Source organism: Cucurbita pepo, chromosome LG07, assembly GCF_002806865.2.
Source record: "Cucurbita pepo subsp. pepo cultivar mu-cu-16 chromosome LG07, ASM280686v2, whole genome shotgun sequence".
In the NCBI taxonomy this organism is placed as follows: domain Eukaryota; kingdom Viridiplantae; phylum Streptophyta; class Magnoliopsida; order Cucurbitales; family Cucurbitaceae; genus Cucurbita; species Cucurbita pepo.
In genome coordinates, this window is record NC_036644.1 from 1268293 (window position 1) to 1285412 (window position 17120).

At 36.6% G+C, this 17120-nt stretch overlaps 1 protein-coding gene across 1 annotated transcript; it reads left to right on the top strand.

Annotated features, from left to right (window-relative positions):
* The first annotated feature begins 354 nt into the window (after positions 1-354).
* On the top strand, positions 355-16380 carry LOC111799263. Its single transcript, XM_023682735.1, has 22 exons — positions 355-1464; positions 1748-1860; positions 3069-3277; positions 4925-5044; positions 5938-6066; positions 6150-6275; positions 8674-8729; positions 8812-8911; positions 8983-9100; positions 9873-10082; positions 10214-10550; positions 10974-11067; positions 12249-12357; positions 12587-12858; positions 13048-13175; positions 13318-13552; positions 14213-14401; positions 14517-14803; positions 14915-15128; positions 15246-15488; positions 15584-15666; positions 15782-16380. Exons 1-22 carry the CDS (start codon positions 629-631, stop codon positions 15927-15929), a joined length of 4356 nt encoding a protein of 1451 aa, XP_023538503.1. The 5' UTR covers positions 355-628; the 3' UTR covers positions 15930-16380.
* The last annotated feature ends 740 nt before the right edge of the window (positions 16381-17120 follow it).

Consider the following 17120-nt stretch of genomic DNA (forward strand, 5'->3'; position numbering starts at 1 on the left):
TCCATTCTATTTTTAAATTTTTTGTATTTAATGAATATTTGATAAAATTATAAAATTTATATTAATAAATTTCAGTATAATTAATTAAGATAAAAGTTAAAAATTAAATTTGTAAGTTAGCGATTGACATTTACGCTCTTTTAAGACAGGTAGGGTTTATTATTATTTAATGATGAATACGACAAAGTACCACGATTAACTTCCACACGTGCCAACCGCGCGCGGGAAAACAACAAAAAGTCAAAAAAGAAGGTGGGTTATGGAGGTTAACCAATGAGAGAAAGACACGTGGGCGAGCTCATTCATCGCAAGCCGTTTCCAAACATTTCCCTGCCATTCATTCATCGTGGAAATAAGTAAAGGGGGGCTTCTTCTCTCCCCCACCTTCCTCTCTCTCTCTCAGAAAACATCAATCTTACCTTCTCCGTCTGGTTCTTTGTGTTGCAGTCTGTTTTGCAGAGCGAATTCTAGGGTTTCTCCATTTCTACGAACAAGGCGCATGTACTCTGAATTTCGTGAAATTGTTGTATTCATGGTGGATTTAGTTTTGTTGTTTCCGATCGAATTTGCTAATTCAACTGCCAATCCTTACAGAAATCTCTGACCTAATGACTGTTGACAGTAGTGGATGGCTCGATTTCACTCTCGTTCTCTTCGTTTCTCAAGTTTTGTTGCGCTTGTAGTTGTTCTTGTTACAGAGCCTCCTCATTCTGTCGTCTCATCGTCCACGGTCGATGAATTTTCCATTCTCGATTACGATGGATTTCTTTCTCACCATGATTATTCGCCGCCGGCTCCACCGCCACCACCGCCTCATCCGCCTTCGGTTTCCTGCACCTGGGATTTAGATGGAGTTGGCTCGTTGGATACTACATGTCAGATTGTCAACGATTTGAACCTTACTCATGACGTGTATATAGCTGGGAAGGGGAATTTTTATATACTGCCTGGGGTGAAGTTTAATTGTCCTAAACCGGGGTGTTCGATTACCATTAATATTACTGGCAATTTTACGCTGAGCAATGATTCGTCTATATTTACCGGGAGTTTTGAGCTGGCTGCCTGGAATGCTAGCTTTCTCAATGGGTCTGTGGTGAATACGACTGGTTTAGCTGGGAATCCGCCGTCACAGACTAGTGGGACGCCACAAGGTATTGATGGGTCAGGTGGGGGACATGGAGGGAGGGGAGCATGTTGTTTGACGGATAAAACCAAGCTTCCTGAGGACTATTGGGGAGGTGATGCGTACTCATGGGCGTCGCTGCAGAAGCCTAGCAGTTTTGGGAGCCGGGGTGGTTCCACGAGCAAGGAGGTAGACTATGGTGGAAATGGTGGCGGAAAGATTAAGTTGAACGTAGGCGACCTTCTTATAATTGATGGGGCTGTTCTAGCCGATGGGGGTGATGGAGGGACAAAAGGAGGAGGTGGGTCAGGTGGCAGCATCTATATCCTTGCTCACAAAATGTAATTATCTATCTTCTCTCCCTATCTGTTTGTCTACTTTCTCTAATTCAACTTGTTTTCACATTGGAACAGTGTATATCTCCCCTTTCTGTTTGATGATTTTATGGCACGAGAGCTGCATGAGTTTTTCTTCTTTTAGATAGTGGGATATTTGAGGGCTTAATTCAGCTGGTTTTCGTTTCATCATTCTTATTTTTACAAGAAATTTGTTTTTTTTTTTTTTTTCCCGTAATACATGGAGGATAAAGTTGAACATTAAAAGTATGTTGCTTGTGAAGAACAGGATTGGCGATGGCAGGATAAGTACATGTGGAGGTAATGGATATGGTGGTGGTGGCGGTGGAAGAATCTCTGTTGATGTTTTCAGCAGGCATGATCCCCAAATTTTTGCACATGGTGAGAGTTATAAGCCATTAGTGAACTTCAGTGCTGTTACATAATCGTGGAGTATGTCACAAACTTATATGCAGTATGTGTATTGTATGAATACACACATACACATACACGTACAAAACATATATTAATGTGTCTATGCGTGCATGAATTCTGTTCTATAATAGTTGCTTCTATATCTTGTTAGTATATTTATTGAACTCCAAAATGTGCATGGGAAATAGTGGATATATGTATGTTTCAGTTGTGCATAGTTTGCTAGCCCATCTTGTAAGATCGGGATTTTTTTTGTTTTTTTGTTTTTCCCTTTTGATAGGAAATGAAGTATTTTATTGGTAACATCATTACGACTATATGAGAATTAGAAATTAGGGGATTAAAATGAATTCAATACAATAGTAGAGACTTAGAAATGTTTGATTTTAGATTCTACCAGTTTTTATTGTTTTCTTTCCATTTCATGTTCTATTGTGACTATGCTCTAATTTTTTTTGAAGGGACAAGATTCCCTTAGATTATTGGAGTAATTACTCCTACAAAAAGAATGTTCAAAGTATTTTCTATTTTCCGAGGAGTGTGGATGATTTATTCTGCCAGAACTTAAAATACGTTTAGTATTAAAACTTGTAGTTTGTTTAAAACTAAATTTTCCTTTTACTTGAGGGGACTGGCTCTTTTTTCTATTATCATCCATACATATACATAGGATGGATAACAGANTAGTTTAAAACTAAATTTTCCTTTTACTTGAGGGGACTGGCTCTTATTTCTATTATCATCCATACATATACATAGGATGGATAACAGAAACATCCTGCTTGAGAGTCTTCTTGTTTATACTTTTTCCCTTCATTTAGCCCTTCCTTTAAGAAGGGCTTACTTTGGTTTCTAGAGAGATCTTTCATCACCTGACACTGATGATTGGTGTCCCCGTATACTCTTTTATGTGGCACTCAATGCTGATGTTTAACATTTTTTTAGTTACATGTTTAGCATGAGTGGATGAAGGGAGATTGGTTTAAATCTACAATTTTTTTCTACTTGAATTCTTTAGTTCTTGGAAAGTTATTTGTTAGCGTTAGTAATAAGGATTGCTTGTTTGCAATGCAACTTTGATTGCTTACTATGGATGATTCTTGCACTATGTCATTATATATTAATTCATTTAGTAGTGTTGCTAAGGTATTTCGAAATAAATGCTATTTATGTAGGGGGACGTAGTTTGGGTTGTCCAGAAAATTCTGGTGGTGCTGGAACCGTATACGATGCTGTTCCTCGAAGCCTTACAATTTCCAATCATAACTTGACAACGGATACAGACACACTTCTTTTGGAGTTTCCCAATCAACCACTCATGACGAATGTTTATGTTCGAAATAATGCTAGGGCTTCAGTTCCTTTGCTCTGGAGCCGTGTCCAGGTTTGTAATTAATCTGTAACACTGTTTAGATTGTTTATACTGGCATGTGAATCTTGGATATGTAGAAGTGGTACTTTACAGAATAGTACGAGCCTTTTCATTTGACCTACGTACGTACATACATACAATACATACAATATATATATATATCTTTTTCAAGTGGGACTCTTTTATTTTTCATTTGTTTCGCTCATTCTAGTTTCTGTTTTATAGCTTTCTATCAGTATCTTTTTCTACAATAATGGAAGCCTCTTTCATACCGAAAAAGTGAAAAGGACCAGTTATATTAATGTGAAGTATTCAAAGTTATATTCACCAATCTAGGAAATTTCTTGATGTTGCACAAATTCTTTGTTTACCATCTAAATATTCATCGGCCTGTTTGTTAATATACATTTTCAATATTTTTACTATTTGTTAACCACATTGTTCTCACCATAACTGACTTCCACTATAACCAGCAATAATAAACTATGAGAGTTGAGGAAGCATAAACGAACGGCTTTTTCAGTAATAAGAAACAGAACTTGTAATTGAAGATTGAAAAGCTATAAGAGAGTACAAGAAGTCTACAAAGAGTAGACTGAGAGAAATAAATAAGCTTTTATTTATTTATTTATTTATTTATTTATTTATATTTTTATAAGAGACAATTTCATTGATGAGTGAAATTTACAAGAGCGATGTATAATCCATGATGTTTACAAAAGACCTTCCCAATTTGCAATGAGGGAGGTATAACTATAGGAAGTAAAAATATTAGACAATTTACACCAAGATATAGCTTGGTAAACAACATTGTCGAAAAGTTTTGCGTAGGTCTGTGTCGTTTCTGCAAATATTCTCTGATTTCTTTCTTTCCACAGATTCCAAAAGAAAGCCATGATGAGGTTTTTCCATAATAGGGCTTTTGCATTCTTGAAAGGGTAGTACGTTAAGGCCATATCCAAAAAATCATTTACCTCTCTAGGAAATGTGAGATGCCATCCGAATATATTAAGAATCGTTGTCCAGAAATTTTGAGTGTATGTGCATTGCATAAACAAGTGACTTTGTGATTCGTTTGCTTTCTTGTATAGTGGACACCAATTTGGAGAGAGAGTGATGTAAGGCATTCTTTTTTGAAGATTTTCATTTGTGCTGATGGCTTTATGCGCTATTTCCCAAAGGAAGAAATAAATAAAGCATAAATGAAAATGAAAAAACGTAGCAGCCCAATGATTATGAAATCCTACAAGAAAGCCCTCCTGATAAAAATGTCACAAGAAGAATAACCGTCGAAGAATTTTACATGCCCATTTGCAAACAGTTCTTGCTACAGTTTCTAGAAATCCAATTTTAAGGACCAAAACTTGATAAAGAATTTAGTTGTAAAACCATCTGGCCCTGGAGCTTCGTCTTTGTGCCAGTTTTTTATTTTTGAAACTTATGTGCTTTGCGCCTTAGAGATTGTTTTATAGTTTAATTATCTTTAATTTGTTGTGGATGGCTTGATAGTTGGTATAAAAAAAAAATGATACTAGCATCTATTGTGCATGCCAAGTTCTCAGTCGATGCATCTGATGTATGTTTCCCCTATCCCTTTTGTTTATGTTGACATGAGCTTTATCAACAATCTCAATCTTGGTTCTGAATACTACTAACTAGGTTCAAGGTCAGATTAGTCTTCTATCTGGGGGAGTTTTAAGTTTTGGGCTGGCTCACTTTGCCTCATCAGAGTTTGAGCTATTGGCAGAAGAACTCTTAATGAGCAATTCAGAAATCAAGGTAAACCCCTTTTTTTGTCTTACAGTTATGCGGTGCATGCCTGCAGTACTGTTATTCTTCGTCTGTTCATGATTTAGAAATGAGAATGAATATTTATCATGGTGAAACCTTTTTGTTTCATGAAAATTTGTCAATTTGTTTTCATTTCACTCTTTTCATTTTTTGTTGTATGCTTGTGTTTTATCTTGTGTGCTTTTACTTTTGTTTTCTTATCATTTTTCAACTTATTGAATGATATTCAAAATCTTGTCATAATGTGTAATGGTTTGCCTAAACATGCACGCACCCACCACAGAAAGAATCATTAGCATAGTTCGGCATTTTCTGAAATATGAGTACTTAGAAAATGGGTAACCGAGGGGTTCAGNAATCATCAGCATAGTTCGGCATTTTCTGAAATATGAGTACTTAGAAAATNTAAATGATATTCAAAATCTTGTCATAATGTGTAATGGCTAAACATGCACGCACCCACCACAGAAAGAATCATCAGCATAGTTCGGCATTTTCTGAAATATGAGTACTTAGAAAATGGGTAACCGAGGGGTTCAGATACCTTGGTACTCTCATATTCGCATCACATAACCGTAAGACTCTTTGAGCCAACTCTATCTGTTATTTACAATTTGTTTCCCATTTAACCTCATGAAAGTTTTTTTTTTTTTTTCTTTCGGTGTGTNTAAACAGTAACAAGGAAGGAGAATCAAGTTTTTCCTGGGTGAACTACTGCGGTAGTATTAATATTATATACTTCCCTGTATATTATTTATATATAAAATTAGGAAATTTGTATTATATTCTCATGGATATATAGCTATTTGGTATTAATCATTCTCCAGGATATTGTTATTTCCTTGAGTTGTGATGTGAGAATGCATGGTTTACAATTCCAGGTATATGGGGCACTACGCATGTCGGTGAAAATGTTTTTGATGTGGAATTCTAAAATGCTTATATATGGAGGTGGAGATTCTGGTGTCGTGACATCCTTGCTTGAGGCTAGTAACTTAATTGTTCTTCGGGTAATTTAATCTTAACTTCCTTTGACATTTCTTCTTTGTAGCTTTCCATTTTAAGGAATCTCATTCTTTTGTTTTTGATATAGGAATCATCTGTTATACATTCTAATGCTAACCTGGGAGTCCATGGACAAGGTTTATTGAACTTGTCGGGTCCGGGAGATCGGATTGAAGCACAACGTTTAGTTCTGTCTTTATTTTATAGTATTCATGTAAGTATCAATGAATTTACTTTTTGACTGACCATCATTTTTAATACTTACTTTATGTAATAAAAAACAATGAAGTATGAAATGTTTACTCTTGAAATTTTTTTAGACAAGAAATAACTTCATGGTTAATATGGAAATTGTAGAAGTTGGTGGGGGGTGGGGAACCCTTGTCTCATGTCAGTAGATTAAGCAAAATAAAGAAAAAGGAAGCGTGAGATAACATATCAACTTGTCTATGCCTATGGTTGCCTTTGTTTTGCCTCTTGGTCTACACGATAATGATAGTATAGTTAACACTAGAAATATAGGCGCATATCCACTTTCCCACAACGGCCAGAGCCTTCAGCAAGAAGAATCACGTCTAAGAGATCTCAATTTACTTTATCGAAGGCCTTTGTGAAATTAATGGTTAAAACTACTTCCATTTCCTCGTCATGTGCTCATTTATAAGCTTCTTGACAACGAGAGAAGTGCCCATGATCTATCTACCAGCAACAAAACGGTGTTTTCTCTCGTGTGGAATAGATTTGTCTGTGATGAAGTGTTATTTCCACCTTGTAGGGATAAAAGGGAGAGTTTGTGAGACATTCTTTGGAAAAATAGTAGGCTTAACATTTCCATGTGGGCAGTAACTATTAGCGTCTTTAGTAGGGTGTTATTCTTTTGGATTGGAAGCCTTTTTTCCTTCCTTTTTCTAATTTTTAGGTTTGGGCTCTATGAGGCAAATATAGATCTCGTACAAGCTAGCATTGTGATATTACTTTTTACTGAATCATGGAACACTCTAGGTATGTCAGTCTTGAGAGTTATCCAAGATTTTTGAATTTGATTGTAAAGCCAACTGAACTTGGAGCTTTATTTGCACTCAAAGTTGATGAGATATATAATTTCTATCGAAGTGAATTCAGCTTAGAGTCAATAGTTACGCTTAGAAGAGATTGGATCCCAGGTACTGGCATAAAACATTGTCCCTCTGTTTTTGGAGTAGAACTGCACGAGGAAACCCACAAGTTCTCATTCAATATCTGTGTTACAGAGATGGCTTTTGTCATTGAATGATAGAATTTCACAAATCGTCCACTTCTTACATTTTCTTGATCGCAAGGAAGATGACTGCTCTTGATGGAATGTCTTTTTTTTTTTTTTTCTTTTTCTTTAGGAATGAGGATTTATCTTAAGAGTAAGGTTTCTGTTAGACATCTCAAAGCTTGTTGTTTAGTGAGTTATGCAGCCAAAAGTTTCCTTGTACCACGACAAATGAAGTCTCAGACCCTTTCAGCTTTTGTATACATCCATGCCCAACATTCCATAGAAAAGTTTACCATTCCACCAATTGTCTGTAAGAGATGAGAAACTTTGGATAAAGAAATCTCATATTTGAGAATCTAAAGGGGGTGGAGCCCCTTTTGATGTCGCTGCATTCTAACATAATAAGCAAGTGGTCTGAGATGGTTCTTTCTGTTCTCTTGGCCTTCGCATTGGTGAATTTTTGATACATACGTCTAAAACCAGAAATCTGTTGATGAGGGCTTGAAATAGCTGATCTTTGAGATCTGACCAAGCAACGGCCATATTAAGGGGAATATCATCGACAGCTAGATCAGCAATAGCCTTCTTGTAGCAATGGTCTTCTTGAAAGTTTCTTTCTTTTTTAGCTGGTCTGCCAAGAGGTTCCCGATGACTACCTAAAAACATTGAAATCAACTTAAGAACCCAAGTTGCCACATATGAATGGGACTATAATTCCTACAATCATGATTGATGGAAGGTTGTCTGATTCAAATATGTGTTTAATCAAAAGCTTGGAGCTTCCTTCATAAATACAAAATACTTTTACTCGCTTCATATTGAGGAATAGGCACAGAAATGATAGATTGTGTGTTTGACTCCACTTTTTTTAATTTTTATATTTTATATGTGAATCACTCATTTCAATTGTCATTGAATTTCCTTTTTGCTGCAGTTGGTTGATTAGTTGTATCAATTCCATTGGTCATTTATTCTGATTAGATCCAGCATGGTGGAATGCTATAATTGGATATAAACATCCTTATATAAGTAATCACTGTGCTCATCATATTTAGTTTACAACAAAAGGTTATCAACTTTGTATTGTGCACTCAACTTTTGTACATAGTTCTAAGCCATTAAATTGCTGTTTCTTCTTCAAGATACTAAAAGAATATCTCAAATATTTAGCTAAGTAGATGACTCTTGATCCTGAAAAGATGTTTTCGGTCCAACTGTGAGAAAGAACTCCTCGCATTTCAAGTTCAATTATTCTTTAGAATTCTCTTCTGTTTAATCCATTGTTTACTTGATAAGAATCATTAGGGAGCAAATGGTTTATGGTCTTTATGTTTGATTATTAATTTGGTTATCTATTTTGGGGTAAAAGGTTGGTCCTGGATCTATTTTGCGAGGTCCTGTAGATGATGCCGCAAAAAATACTGTGTAAGATTGAATCTGGCTTATGTTCCTCTTGTGCATATTTGATCATTTCGAAACTGCTAATTTTAATTTTCACATTTGATAGGACTCCTAAACTCTACTGTGAAGACCAAGATTGCCCTATTGAACTATTCCATCCACCTGAAGATTGCAATGTGAACTCATCGCTATCTTTCACTCTCCAGGTGCTTATCAGAATGGAATAGTCTGCCAAGGGATTTACATTTTTGTATTGATGTGATACTTTGCTTTTCAGATCTGCAGAATTGAAGATATCACTGTAGAGGGTCTTATCAAAGGTTCGGTGGTTCATTTCCACAGGGCAAGAACTATAACTGTCCTGTCTCGTGGGATGATCAGTGCATCTGGGATGGGTAGGTTTACTTATCTTCTTATGTATGATTAAGGTTCTCCCATATGTTTTTTTTGGATATTGTTCATTTGTTTTGCTTTGATATGCATCCGCGCACACACCTGAAACTCAGACAGATTACCAATCTCACATGCCACTACGTAATACACAAATTAGATTCCAATGTGAAACAGAATACCTCATTGTCCGTTAATATATGATAGGAGTAGATTGTGGCATGTGACATGGGTAATCAGTCTGAGTTGTAAGAGAGAAGTGTTGTCAGCAAGTGGAATAAGGAAAGAAGTATCATTGAGAGTCTTGCATGAGGTTTGCTCGAGGGGAAGCTTCTAGGTTCATCAAGTTACCCCAAATTATTTCTTGTCTTGAGAGCAACCATAGACTCTCCCAGGACTATTCATAGAAAGGAGAAGGAAATTTTGGATGATATTTAGTACAAGACTTGTTTGTTGAGTTCTTTCTCTAATTTTTTGGTTTTTATTTATTTATTTTATTTCTTAATTCTTATCATTTTTTTAATAACTACGTTTTTGTAATCCCTTGGCCTTTTACTTGGGTTGGTGCCTTATCACCGATACCAACGTTTAATAAAGATTACTTGTACCCTCCCTCCCTCCCTCCCTCAGAGGGTGTTTAGGTTTTGAGTTACCTAGAGAACTATTTGTCCACTTGTAAATTCTGTTTGCTTGGTTGTTTCCAGCTTCTATCATGAAGTTGTATTTGGTTGAAAGAACACTTGTTTTTTTAGATTTGAACATTTTTTGCAATTACAGGCTGCACAGGCGGTGTGGGAAGAGGGAATGCCGTTGGCAGTGGAATATACAGTGGTGGTGGGTATGGTGGTAAAGGTGGGGAAGGATGCTTCAATAATAACTGTGTTGCAGGTGGCATCTCTTATGGGGAAGCAGATCTTCCCTGTGAGCTTGGTAGCGGGAGTGGAAATGGTACTTTAGCTAGTTTCTCTTCAGGTGGAGGCATTATAGGTGAGTTTCTACTGCATGTGCGTTGTTCTATTCCCTTTGGGGACTTTAATCTAAATAAATATTCAGCTTCTACTAAATTAGCTTAATAGCCATGCAATTCTTTTTAACTACACTTCCTGTTATATATGCAGTGATGGGCTCATTAGCGCATCCTTTGTCAAGCTTGTCCATTGAAGGCTCGGTGACATCTGATGGAGACAATTTCAAAGGAATTGAAGACGTGAAAAAATTGACTAATATTCAAGGCTCTAGTACAGGCCCTGGGGGAGGGTCTGGGGGAACTATCCTCCTTTTTCTTCATACTATGGCTCTTGGTTCATCTGCTGTTCTTTCAAGTATTGGTGGATATAGTGTAGCAAATGGAAGTGGTGGAGGTGGTGGAGGAAGGATTCACTTTCATTGGGCCCACATACCTACAGGAGATGTGTACCAGCCCATTGCTAGTGTGAAAGGACATATTGGGACCTGGTTAGTACCTTTCCCATACTAAGTTCTATGTGGTTCATCCCCAAATTTTCTTTCAATGGTACCGGTATGCATTTGTCAACTTAATTATTAGGGTGCCTCTTTTGTATTGGCTCATTTTGGATATTTCCTTTTAAGAAAAGAAAGAAGCCATGTCTTCCATTCAAAAGGTACCAAATGGCCCGGAATGGCCTAAGGGATGAAGGGACAAGACATCCCTTCTCCAAATAGAGGAATTACGTAAAGGCCCACCTATCTAAGCTGATTCCTTTTTCAGCTTTTGTATTGTTAAATCTAGATAGGATGCCATCGATTGTATTAATTCTGTAGTTTTAATTGCATTGTAAAGCTGTTTGGTGGCTCTTTTCCCAGTTTAGCAAGAGCGATAGACCTTCCTTTTTAATCACCATTGCTTGTTTTATGCAGGGGAGGTACAGGTGGTGAACAGGGTGGTGGAGGTGAAAATGGTTCTGTGACTGGTAGAGCGTGCCCGTCAGGTCTTTATGGAACATTTTGTGAGGTCTGTGACTCCTTGTTTGGTTCGTGATTTATAAGTGCTTTTTTTTTTTTCAGAAACAATGAACGTGCATGTCATAAAAACACCACATTTTCCAAATATTGTGATAATTTTCAGACAATTCCAGAGAGAAGATATTAGACATGTCGATTTTTTTTTTCTTTTTTTTCTTTTTTTTTTGGTAGGAAACATAAACATTTCATTGATATGGTGAAAAGGTTAGAAAAGAATAAAGGTTCCTTTATGCAAAATTCTCAAATATTTCAAATAATGATATAGTATTTTAAAATCCTTTAATTTTAATGGCATCTTGTGGTAGACAGTTAAGTTGAATTTGAAGAAGTTTTCACGAGAGCCATCTTGGTTTCATGAAAACCTGTTTGCTAACGACTTTACTTTTTCATTTGTTTTTCTTTTTTCTATGCTTTTACTTGCATTATTGGAGTTTGTTTATGTGTCTCCTTGAAATCCATCGGCTTCATGTTTCTTAACTTATATATGCTTACACAATCAATACATTTTCAAAACTAAACTAAAAACTATACATGAACCAACGAATAAATCACATTATATTCAACCAAAAAATGCCCAAAATGAAGTTACTCAATGCTCAAATACCTGAATTCAATCACCGAAATACTTGAATCTAACCCGTTGATTAGATAAAGTGATGGTTTTTCTTTCCTGATATCTTCGTGTGGTGTTCAGGCCAGCTTTCTCGAAATTCTCATGTGATAAACCTCCGACACTGGTCTGCTAAATTTGGCACCAAGGAGACCTATAGAATAATAATGCTAGGTGAACGTTTTCTGAAAAAAAAGAAAAAAAAAAAAGAGAAGTTTTAAATTGGTGGTTACTATGGCTCAAACCCCATTTTCTGTTGGTCTTTATTGATCATGAGGCCTACCCATGGTGGCTAGTTTGATCTTTCTTTCATATTGCCACTTTTTATGTACGTTTGTTTTCTCTATGAATGTCTAAACAAAAATAGTCCTGAAACTCAAACAAAATGTCTAAACTCAAGAACCTTCAGTGTCATGAAAAGAACAATACCTACAAAATAGCCTTGTTCAGTCATTGCTACAAATCTTATAAAGAAAAATTACTGAATTTAGTTAGTCCATTAGGGTTTTTAATCTCTCCACTTTTCTCTCTTAAGTAGATTATTATCTTTTATGTTCCAGGAATGTCCTGTTGGTACTTTCAAGAATGTCAGTGGATCTGATAGAGCTCTTTGTCAGCAATGTCCCCCTGATGAGCTTCCACATCGTGCCATTTATGTATCTGTTCGAGGTATTTACTTATTCATTTTTTGATGATCAGCATTTAACAAAGAATTAGTGGCTAAACGACACACTGTGTTTTGTGGATTTGATAGAGTTTTTATCTTTTGTCCTGCAGAAAATATCATATTTACTTCAATCTATGCATTTCGTTCAAATAATTTTTATAGATTGGTTGTAAGATTCAAGGTTAACATTGTAAGTAAGGTCAGTTAACCTTATCTATTAATCTTTGTCAGGTGGCATTGCTGAAACTCCTTGCCCCTACAAATGCATTTCAGATAGATACCACATGCCAAAATGTTATACCGCTCTTGAAGAGTTAATTTATACATTTGGTGGTCCTTGGCTATTTTGTGGTCTTCTATTTGCTCTCCTTGTTTTGCTGGCATTGGTGCTTAGTGTTGCACGGATGAAATTTGTTGGGGTGGATGAATTACCTGGTCCTGTGCCCACTCAACATGCATCTCAAATAGATCATTCCTTTCCTTTCTTGGAGTCATTGAATGAGGTTTTTCTCTAAATGACATGACCTTTTATCACTCTAAATGTCTTCCTAATTACGTAAAAAAATGAAGTCCTATTGATAATGTCCTTTATATGATTTAGGTCNAATGACATGACCTTTTATCACTCTAAATGTCTTCCTAATTACGTAAATAAATGAAGTCCTATTGATAATGTCCTTTATATGATTTAGGTCCTCGAAACAAATAGAGTTGAGGAGTCTCAGAGTCATGTGTATAGAATGTACTTTATGGGTCCAAACACCTTTAGTGAACCCTGGCATCTTTCACACTCCCCTCCAGAGCAACTGAAAGAGATTGTGTAAGTAATAATGATTTACTGCTTCAATGCATTTCCTTGATGTAAACATATCTGCACTATATTACTTTGTTCTTAGTTATCAATGAAACGATCACTTATCCCCAACTTCTGTAACCTTGTGTTCCCCTATTTTGATACTCAGATATGAGAGTGCATTTAACAAATTTGTGGATGATATCAATGCTATAGCGGCATATGAATGGTGGGAGGGTGCAGTATACAGCATTCTTTCTGCTCTTGCATATCCTCTCGCATGGTCATGGCAACAATGGCGTCGAAAGCTGAAACTGCAACTTCTACGTGAGTTTGTTAGATCAGAATATGATCATGCTTGTTTGCGGTCTTGCCGCTCTCGAGCTCTTTATGAAGGCATTAAGGTTTGTTTGTTTGTTTGTATGTTTATCATATTCTAGTGTCTGATATCAGTTTCATCTATATCTTTGGGGGTTTGGAGAGTTTTTTCTGTCTGTATAGATGTTGAGCACCCTCGATTTGCTACTATCATTTGCATTAAAATGATGTTTCTTTTGCATTAAATGATGTTTCTTTTGCATTAAATAATGTCTCTTCTGCATTAAATGATGTTTATTTTGCACTAAATGATGTTGGACGGGTCTGTCTTTGTTCTCTAGAGTTTGCCCTCCACGCTATAACCTTCCCTTGCTAATTCAGGAACTTTTTGATTGCCGCTGCTCTCTCTCTCTCTCTCTCTCTCGCTCTCTCCTGATATAGAAGGATACTTTATTGCATGTCATTTGCATCTATTTACAAAAGAAGAAATATTGATAGTTGATGTAAGAACTTGAAATTTTTGTTTCCTGATGATTTCTTCCTATTAATTATTAATTAAATTTTTGGACCTGTTGGTTTTTCAAGGTGTCAACTGTCCTATTAATCATATAATTATGCTTTATCTATCTGCTTTTTCTTTTTTTGTTGCTTTTTCCAAAAACCCTCATCTTTCATGTGAAAGTAGATAGCTTAGTGATTGATGTTTTGTGTTGGGTAATTTTAGCTGAATATTTGTGGAACTGTAGGTCACAGCAACATCCGATCTAATGCTTGCATTTGTCGACTTCTTTCTGGGTGGAGACGAGAAAAGAACAGATCTTCCTCCTCGTTTGAATCAAAGATTTCCACTGTCCTTGCTCTTTGGAGGCGATGGAAGTTACATGGCTTCTTTTTCACTTCATAATGACAATATTCTTACCAGTCTCATGAGCCAGGTTCGCTAACCAAAACTAGGACTCAAGTTCAAGACTTCAATTGTTGTGTGAACCATCATATTAAATTGAATTTTCTCTTCTGGAATTTTGATGGGTTTTGTACTCTGATTTGCAGGCTCTACCACCTACAACATGGTACCGGATGGTTGCTGGTCTGAATGCACAGTTACGGTTGGTTCGTCGTGGCCAACTTAGATCGACATTTCTTCATGTTGTTAAATGGCTGGAAACTTTTGCAAATCCTGCTTTGAGGAGTCATGGCATTCGTGTGGATCTTGCTCAGTTTCAGGCTACAGCCTGTGGTTATTGCCAGTATGGTCTCCTTCTATATGCTGATGACGGAATCAGTCCTTCGCCCATGAGAATTTATCATGGAAATGAAGAAAATGATCAAACTTCTAGGTAATACATTTTCTTCTGTAGATATTAATAAAAAGCTTTATGGTTTTTGTTTTTGATACTTTTGCTGTTAGATTCATTTGGTTTGTCTTTTATGTTCTACCCCTGTTTTAGTCTGAAGAACGTTCTTAGAGAAAATCAATTTGTCCATGTGAGGGAAGAAACTCATTTAAGCCAAGATTATATTTCTAGTGAAGGCCGTACAAGGCGAAAGAAGACATATGGGGGCATCTTAGATGTTAGTAGTCTACAAATGCTCGAGGAGAAGAGAGATATATATTGCCTTCTATCTTATGTGCTTCACAACACTAAACCTGTTGGTCATCAGGTACATATCTCAAAGTTGAACCTTCAACGCATGGTTAATACTTATGGTTTCAAGTCCTCCAGAGGCTTGATTTGTTATAGGCCCTTATATTCGGTTGTATTCTTTTGCCAATTGCAGGATCTTGTTGGTTTACTCATATCAATCCTACTTCTAGGGGATTTCAGCTTGGTTTTGCTTACTCTACTTCAGATGTTTTCTATTTCATTGGCAGACGTTTTCTTAGTTTTGTTTATTTTACCTCTTGGCATTCTCCTTCCATTCCCTGCTGGAATCAATGCCTTGTTCAGCCAAGGACCGAGACGCTCTGCAGGCCTTGCTCGTATCTATGCATTGTGGAACATCACATCCTTGGTCAATGTTGTAAGTTCATCACATTCTTTTACATTACCTGACTTCAACCCAATCAGTTTGGTTCACTACTCATAACTGGTTGCGTTTCTTTACCGTCTTCCCAGTTGGTTGCGTTTCTCTGTGGATATGTACACTTGAAATCTCAATCGTCTGGGCATCCAAGCTTTCAGCCATGGACTATTAACATGTGAGGGGTTTGCTCTACTCTGCTGAAAAGAATCAAACTTTCTTTGTTGTTTACTAATATTGGAACTCCAAAATGATGGAGACAGGATGATAACACCTGACTTTGTTTTTTGCAGGGATGAAAGTGAATGGTGGATCTTCCTAGCAGGATTGGTTGTTTGTAAATTTCTTCAATCCCGACTCGTTAATTGGCACGTTGCGAATCTGGAGATCCAAGATCGATCCTTGTACAGTAACCAGTTCGATATGTTCTGGCAGTCCTGATGATTATTATTTGCTCATCTTGACAGACTATTCTCTCTTACCTTGTCTTTTTTTTGTTCTGGGTGAGGGAAAGCTGTTCTTTACCACATGGGTAGGCGTTCTTTCTCTACCCATTTCTTCAAAATACGGCTTCATCATTCACACTCGTTAACCCTTAGAGCAGAATAGATAACAACAAACAAATCATCTTTATTAAAATCCAAACATATGGATCAAAGAGAAAAAAAAAAGGAAGAACAAGAATGAATTATTCTCAATTGTAATCAAATCATTTGTTTTGTTTCCCTTTTTTGGTGTGGTCTCCAGTGATGATGTATTACTTGGGATCTGTTATTATCCCTTTTGTGTAATTCTGGGTAGAAGATTTAAGATTTAAGATCATGTTCTGTAATAAGCTCAGTGGCTATGGCGGAGAAGTGTGCTTTCAAATGAAGTGTCGAATTCATAAATCTCAGAATGATTCTTAATTTCTTTACCCATTTCATGTCCTCTTGCGTAGTCGTCTCGCCGTGGTCAGGAATTTTCCGACCAAACGAATGGAGGGACTGGAATCTCAGAGCATCTGGCTGGACCTGGACATGGTCGATGAGCATAGGTTCATCCGTGTGATTTTAATCGAGTAGAAATTTCAAAATTCGGGTTTATAGAGTTCAACTATATATGTCGGTTAAAATTAAGATTATGAATTATATATCATATAAACAGTTGAATCTTGATGTTGGCAGCTGCACTAAATTGGATAATTCACCTTCTGACTCACTCTTTCGGTTGAGTGTTTTTTGGACATCGATTAATCTATCGTAGGTCGTTCTGTCATTGTTTGATCATTAAGGAAATTATGTATCTACTTATCGTCTTTTGGACCTTGCTCAATAGTTCCATAGTTGATTTTTCGGACGTTTTTTAGGTTTAGATAGAATCACTATAATCACCACTATGTGTATCTCTTTCTTTTCGATCTTATCTTTTCTTGTGTTTTACGAAGTCGCACTAGGAGCTAATGCTTGCTATCTAAGAATTGCTCCATGGATCTCATCGGAAATGTTTGATGCTTTTTGGGGCTTCTTTGGGTATATAGATTAGATTCGAACACGGCTGTTGCTCCCAGGCGATATGGACTCGACCCGTTCCTTCCCATCTCGGGGTACCATAGGATGTCAAAATAGGGGGACATACTGGGCATGGATATGA